General features: G+C 42.7%; 1 protein-coding gene across 1 annotated transcript in view; it reads right to left on the bottom strand.

The window, feature by feature from the left end:
* Positions 1 to 287: 287 nt before the first annotated feature.
* CUNH8orf76 (chromosome unknown C8orf76 homolog) overlaps positions 288 to 7,650 on the bottom strand; it is a 15,237-nt gene continuing 7,874 nt past the window's right edge. The window contains exons 4-6 of the mRNA XM_003782368.3: positions 5,955 to 6,412; positions 2,024 to 2,156; positions 288 to 630 (exon numbers count right to left, since the gene is read on the bottom strand). Of these exons, the coding sequence (XP_003782416.1) occupies positions 388 to 630; positions 2,024 to 2,156; positions 5,955 to 6,412 (834 nt within the window). The 3' untranslated portion in view covers positions 288 to 387. The remainder of the gene's footprint in view (positions 631 to 2,023; positions 2,157 to 5,954; positions 6,413 to 7,650) is intronic.

Below are 7,650 nucleotides of genomic sequence, written 5' to 3'. Positions count from 1 at the left end.
TGTGACAGGCTAAACTGTTAGCTCACAAGTAGGGTAAGACCCCAGATCCTCTGCAGTGCTTGACATACCCTTCCTGGTTATTCCTGATGAATTTACCTAACCAGTGTGGATTCTTACACTGCTGGCTATGATATATTAACTGTTTTTAAAAGACCACAAATCTAAAACCCTACTTTATACACTTGCCCAGCAGGTATTTTCTAAAAAAGTGGTAAGCCTAAGACACAGTACTTATAAGGAGATAACAAAATCCAAAAAGCAAAAATTACAGAAACACAGTAGAAATAATCTGGGACAAAAGGCATTTGTATAAAACATAAATCATCATTTTTAATTCTCTACATTCCATGATTAGCAGTGGATCCTGTCTGAAATAAACAAAGACAATTAATACTGGGCAAAATGTTTTCTGTTTTGTTTTTCAATGGACTGCTCGGCCAAGATTTGTATCTCTGCATGGAACTGATTTTCAAAGGGCCAGAAATGGTCTTTGATCTTTCTGAACCACTTGTCTTCAAATTCTTCAGAGGATGTGGTCACCAAGGCAGTCAGGGCTGCTGAGCCAACACACTTCACCTCTGACTGAACTTCATCTTTTATTCTTTCTGGGATGATATCTTCTCCCATAACCTGTAGCAGGAAAAAAAAAAAAAGCCCCAATAAAAGAGGCAGCCGACATGGAAGAGAAGACTAGGGTGTTTATCAATTGTAAATGCTTTCGTACAAAAGCAGAAAATACTTTAGCAACCAGGTGACATTTCCAACATACTGATGTCTGCTTAGAAGTAGTTATCCTAGGACCATATATTTAAAAGATCCCATATGTCTACTCTCATCCTCCCTGAGAGAAGTACTAATGAGGCAGCAGTAACATCTGGCCTATCAGGAGTACTGAGTCAGTCTTTCGCTTTCCAAGAGCATCTTCTGCTGGTGAGAATGCAAAAGCAAGTGATTCTCCCTCCTGTAGAGGGCTGAGAAGGACAGGGCAGAGCCTGCCAAGAGTGTAACTGCTGTGCTGTGTGGCACAGATCCTGTCTCTCAAAGATTCCAAAAAATTGGAAGGCAGTAAACAATCAAGCATCAAGTAGATGAACCTACCCTTTCCTGACCCTGCGACTCCAATCCCTCTCTAACCAAAGCAATGTTGGGGACATAGGAGAACCTTTACCCACTGAAGGCACGATACTGCTCCCTACTGGTCATACCCAGGCCTAGATGAACCTGACCCCAAATTCTGGGTTAGTTTCTCTTTAATAAGATATCATTAAGTTAGGTTGTAGAAAACTTATACCAGAACCCACTAAATAATTAGCCTAACCTTTGGTAACAACAGTGAACTAAAATTAAGTTCTAAAACATTTCATACCATTTGGCATGAAAGATTATGTAGCCATCTAGTAGGGACACTGTAGACGGAGTTTAAGTCACAGATGGATTTGAACTAGATGACCTCTAAGATGCCTACAAACTCAGAGATCCAATGTGTTTATGGAAACTCAAACTATACTGACCTAGAAGTAGATGCAAAGGATGAAGGAGGAAGGAAACGGACCTGCAGCTGGCAAACACGGGCTCCAGCCCGGCTGTGCTGCTGGAAATTAACCTTGGGCGAGTCACTACCTCTCTGAACCCCAATTCCAGCTCTACCTAGCTTCATGATCTGTTAATGGGGATGAAGGGAAGAAAAATACAAACAAAAACTGTGAGCAGATGTGAGCATTTATTCACCTCATTCATTCGCCACTGTTAACAGTTACTGGGCATTTACGATGCCCAGACAGGCAGGTGCTAACAAGCACCGACAAGGACATGAAACGCGCCCCGCAGGCGAGCCCGCTGGGGGGGGGTGGTGGTGAGAAAGAGGCTGCGCTGGTGACTGCCAAGTGACCAAAACACTCATAAAGGAAGGAGACACAAGTCCTTCGGTCAATGAGATGTGCCCTGGTTTTTAAAAATGGTATGGGAGTCAGGAAAAAGATTTAACACTGCCTTGTTTCACATAAACCCAAGAAAATACACTCACCTCAGCTATCAACAGCAAAACGTCTTCTTTGAAGCTGAACCCTTTCATTTTATCCTCAATTTCCCGCTGAGTCCTTAAGTTCCTCTCTAAAGCAAACGATGTCTGCTGAGGTTGGGTGAGCTGAAGCAAAAGCCTGAAAAACCGAAAAGCCCCAATGTGTAGGCTCCACTTAGAGGAAAGCACGGAAGAAATGCTGACGTAGGGGCCAGGTGCTCAGTGGGATGTGAGTCTTACTAAGCTAAAAAGAAGGTACCCACCCTTTCTTAAACTACCTTTCTGTTTTGAGACACAGTCTCACTCTGTTGCCCTGGGTAGAATATTGTGGTGTCAGGGCTCACAGAACTTTAAACTCCTAAGCTCAAGTGATCCTCTTGCCTCAGAAGGGACTACCGGTGCTCAACCCTATGCCTGATTTTTCTATTTTTAGTAGACATGGGGGTCTCGCTCTTGCTCAGGCTGGTCTTGAACTCCAGTGCGAATTATAGGCATGAGCCACTGCGGCTGGCCCCCTTAAACTATCACTTGAACCCCTAAAGCTTCTTACTCTGAATAAATCGCCAATTGGAGATTCATCTTTTCCAACATGAATAGACCAAAACTTCTCAAAGAAATCTTTAGGGAGCAAACCCCACAGCAATGTGACCTTAAGGACTAATTAGCTTCACTAGCACCCTTCAATTCCACGAAGCAAGGCCAAATGGTCTCTGATGACCCTCTGCTGACTACCACCTTACCACTAACTCCCCCATCAGCACCATAACCTGGTCTCCTCTCTCATTCTTCCTCCCTCTGTCTTCCCCACTTGACTTCCTCTCTTCATTATTTTTTAAAATATTGAATGTGCAGGTTTTTCCAGCTTTCCTCGGGCCTCGCTGGTCCCTGCTGCCAGGCCCAGAAGCACTGCCCTTCTCTGTTTATTCCACAGAGTGAGGAATGTACCCACCACTGCTCTAGGCATTGAGAGATGTTGGTGAGCCTGCCTTGTGGGACAGGAAAAGGGAGACTGCAAATAAGTAATTTCAGGTAGTGATAAGCGCCATGGAAGGAAAACAAACAAACAAACTGGAAGACAGGGTGGATGCAGCATCTTCAGAGGGAGCAGCGCAGGAAGGCTTCCCCAGATCCCGACAAGCCAGCCAAGAGAACATCTGGGCTCAGGACCTAGCCAGGGAGAAGGTGGCCTTGACACAAGAACTAGCTTGGTATGTTTGAAAATCATTACCATCACTGCAGAAACCTTGCAGCCATGGAAAGAAATGTGGCTGTGAATAAGTGCAATGGGAAGCTGCTGGAGAGTTTTATAAAGGACCACCACCCGATTCACAATTAAAAAGACCATTTTCTGCACAAATGAGCCTCTCCTCAGAACTGATCCCACCTGACTTCCCATTATGTTGACTGATAGTCTCTTTCTTGATTCTTCTAAATCTCTAGCTCCCTTTTTGAACTCTACTATTTCCTAAGAGCTCTCACTGGATGTCTCACAGGCACCTGAACCTCAATATTTCAAGCCTAAAATCATGACCTTCCACCCCAATCTGCTCTGCTCATCCTCCCATGTGTCCTGTCTCAGTGAAAGGCACCATCATCTACCTGCATTCCCAAGACAGACTCTTCAGAGACACCTATGCTCTCCCCGCCACCAGCCCTCTCAGACACTCACTGATCACCAAGTCCTGTCTATTCCGTCCTGAAATGACATTGCTTCTTCTTTTTATTACCACTGCACTATCCTAGGTCAGGCCCTCATCACCTTCTACCAATTAGTACACAGCTTCTACACCAGAGGGCTTAGCTGCAAAGTCCTTCTAACCCATCATACCATCAACCCATCCCATCTGGCTCTCTCTCTAAATCACACTCTCTTACTCTCTCTTACTGCACACTCTTAGTATTTAAAGACTTCACATATTCTTTAGGCCTTCAGGACCAAAGCCTTTAAGATGACATCTAATGTCTTGTGCAAATAATGAAAACAAAAACTATAAAAGTGCTCCTAGCTAACATCTCTCAAGAGCCTACTATACCACGCAGTACAGTAAGTACTTTGGATACTTTAATTCTCTAATCCCAGCATGTAAGTCTTTTCCCCTTTTTACCACCTGTCAAGATGAGGAAACTAGAGATTTGTGCAGGATCGACAGCTAGCAAGGGGAAGAGTTCATTCACTCAATACCAACAATTTACCAAATTCTTTAAAACTAGATTCAAAGTTCTGTCCTCCTTACTCTGCCACCCTGACACCATGGTTTACAGCCTACCTTGAGCTCCTGCCCCAGTGCTGCTCTTGCCACCAGACTATGGGACAATACTGGTCTACCCCAGAGCCTCTACCCCTTTCTTTCTGTTTAGGGGTAGGTCAATCTTGGTGGCCAAATGACACGAGTTCCTGCACGAACACCAGCAGAAGCATCACCCCTCTGGAAGGGCTTCCTTCTTCCTGCCACGCCATCCGCTCCCTGACATGGGTCTGTCTCTGTAGCACCTGTGCTGCCAGTCACTGGCTAGACGTACATTTCCCCAATACAGTGAGGATCAGAAGGAAAGAGACTGCTTTTTAAACTATCTTTATGATTTTAGAACTAATCAGGTGCCTGGCCTGCAAGCTATTATTTAATGTGCATCTGAATTGAAACAATACAGTCGACAGTGAATAGGCATCATTTTAAATTGGCCAAATAAATGCCACTTCTGTTCAGCCTCACTTTAATAGTTCTTGAATTCTCAAGATACAAATTCTTTGGCATCATTTGAAACATAATCCTGCTGTTTCTCTCATAAATTACAGAACTAGTCAAGTATGTTCCCCCATAGCTTCCACCAGACTCTTACACATTTAGGATATAACGTACCTGGAGTCCCTAGGGGCAAACCATAGGAATTCTCTGTAGAATTAAGCATCATTTATTCCCATTATTAGCAATTCAAACAAAAGCAAATTTTCTTCTTTAGATTTATGTAGAATGAGTGCAAAATTCCTTCTTTAAAATATCTCTTCTCAGGCTGGGTGGGGCGGCTCACACCTATAATCCTAGCACTCTGGGAGGCCCAGGCAGGTGGATTGATTGAGCTCAGGAAATAGAGACCAGCCTGTGCAAGAGCAAGACCTGGTCTCTAAAACAAACAACCAGGAGTTCTGGCAAGAGCCTGTAGTCCCAGCTACTTAGGAGGCTGAGGCAAAAGAATCACTTGAGCCCTAAAGTCTGAGGTTGCTGTGAGCTATGCATGACACCATGGCTCTCTACCAAGGGCAACAAAGTAAGACTCTATTTAAAAAAAAAAAAAAGTCTCGAGGTGGCACCTGTGGCTCAAAGAGTAGGGAACCAGCCCCATATGTTGGAGGTGGCGGGTTCAAACCCAGCCCCGGCCAAAAACTGCAAAAAAAAAAAAAAAAGAAGTCTCCTGTCCCTTTTCCAATGTTTTACACATTTAATTTTCTTTTCCTAATATTTTAATGTTTCCTGGTTTTAACATTCTATCTTGAGCAATGATATAGGTTGTATTTTTTTTTTTTGAGACAGAGCCTCATTTTGTCACCCTCAGTAGAGTGCCATGGCATCATAGCTCACAGCAACTTCAAACTCATGGGCTCAAGTGATTCTCTTGCCTCAGCCTCCCAAGTAGCTGGACTAGAGGTGCCTGCCACAATGCTCAGCTAATTTTTAGACAAGAGGTCTCACTCTGGCTCAGGCACTCCACCTGCCTGGGCCTCCCAAGTGCTAGGATTAGAGACAGGTTATATTCTTGAGCAAATGTAGTTTTGTTTCCAAATCTTACATACTAAAAGGAATCCTTGGAACATGTAGACTATAGGAAAAATTCAAAAATATCAAGTGTTTAGCTTAAAAGTTTTCGAAGCTTAAAATTAGAAAAATAAAAGCTTCACTTTTGAGTTAATTATCACGTGTTGTGTAATCTACCCTCAGCTTACCTGGTTCGTATGAAAGAGGCACATGCTTTCATCTGAGTCTCCAGCAAAACTGCTTCTCTCTTTTCTGCCATACAGTCGTGGATATTTTTAAGAGCTTTCTCATTTTTCTGGCTATTACTGCTACTTTTGTCCATAGAGAACGTCAAGCTCTCAGGCAAGGTTTCAGAGAAACACAACAGGCAGTCTTTTCCTGAGCCTGGAAAGGAGGATTTGATAGTTTTGTCACTCGAGGTGAAACTGTTCTGTTTCTGAGATGACGCAAACACCACTGAAAGAGCTGGCCCCAGATTCAGGTAAGCCTCTGCCAATTTGCCCCAGTTCCAAGGATTAAAAGGATGCAAAGAAATCAGTTTCTGCAGGCAAAAAATTGTTTTCTCCAAGTTCTGCAAACTTGAACAAATGGCAAACTGGAGGTAGAGCACAGTTGTTAAATGATCTATGTTGGTTGCTTTATTTTCCTAAAGAGAAAAAAAAAGTTAAATACTTTAAACTGCAAAGTATTTTCCATAAAAATAGGAATATCTAAAAACTCAAGTAATATAGGTTATAAATCAGAAATATCTTTCAGCTATGTAAGCAAATTAAATATATTTCAAAAGATCTCGTTTGAAACTATAAAGAAATAAATACTACCTAGCAAAATAGTCCCCAGCTGTCCCCACACATCCTAATTCATGTGATAGTGACCCAAGAAATGTTAAGCACCAAAAATACAAACCTCAGCCTATTTCTAACTTGTATTATAATCTTTACTGTCTTTAGCCAGATATCTGAAAGATACAGGCCAATTTTTTTAGACCCTGGCCCAAAGGTTCCATTTTAATATTTGAAGCTTTCTAAAAATCCAAACAGTAATTTCCTTGAGGATTTGAACAAACTCCACTTCCAAATTTTATTTGGCTTAAACATCTTACACAGGATAGCCCTGGAGCTCTCAGCACTTCACAATGCATCATAATTGAATCCAAATGTGTTCCCTGGAAACCATTACCAGGCCCACAATTATTTCTGGCCAAAGGGGCTTGCTTGGTTTCCTTCTCTTTAGAAAATCCTTTTCAAGTCTCCTTAACCACAGCCACCACCTCTTGCCTAACCTGCCAGATGGCAAATGCCCCCTAGGTTAGAAAAAACAGGCCAGCTTTTTCTAAGTTAAAGTTTGCAGAGAGCAGATGGCAGAGTGAAATTATCTTTTAAGTTGATATAAAGTCTAAGGAGAGCCTGACCTGGTAGCATCCAGATCAAGCTCTGTGCAGAACTACACCAAGTATGAAATAGGAGCCAAACTACCTGGTACACAGTCCAAAGACACTACTGGACCAACAAGCGAAAGCCTGTGGGCAGCTGCAAATACTCCTGTGTTGAGTGAAATGAAATGACATAAAGCCCCATGTGACTTATTTGTGATCCCATACCCTCTCAAAGACAGATTTTATCTTCTTTCATTACTATTATTATTGATTAGTGTCTGTTCTTCCCAACAGACCGTTAAGCTCCATAAGAGCTTTTACTCAGTGCAGTTCCTTGGCCATAGCAGATGGTAATGACTGTTGAGTAATGACTTTTCTTTTTTTTGAGACAGAGTCTCACTATTTCGCCCTGGGTAGAGTGCCATGGTATCACATCTCACAGCAACCTCAAACTCTTGGGCTTAAGTGATTCTCTTGCCTCAGCCTCCCAAGTAGCTGGAACTACAGGC

This window comes from Otolemur garnettii, unplaced genomic scaffold (assembly GCF_000181295.1).
Source record: "Otolemur garnettii isolate 467f Iridium unplaced genomic scaffold, OtoGar3 scaffold00004, whole genome shotgun sequence".
In the NCBI taxonomy this organism is placed as follows: Eukaryota; Metazoa; Chordata; class Mammalia; order Primates; family Galagidae; genus Otolemur; species Otolemur garnettii.
The sequence above is the reverse complement of the archived record's forward strand: the minus strand, read 5'-3'. Positions and strand labels throughout refer to the sequence as shown.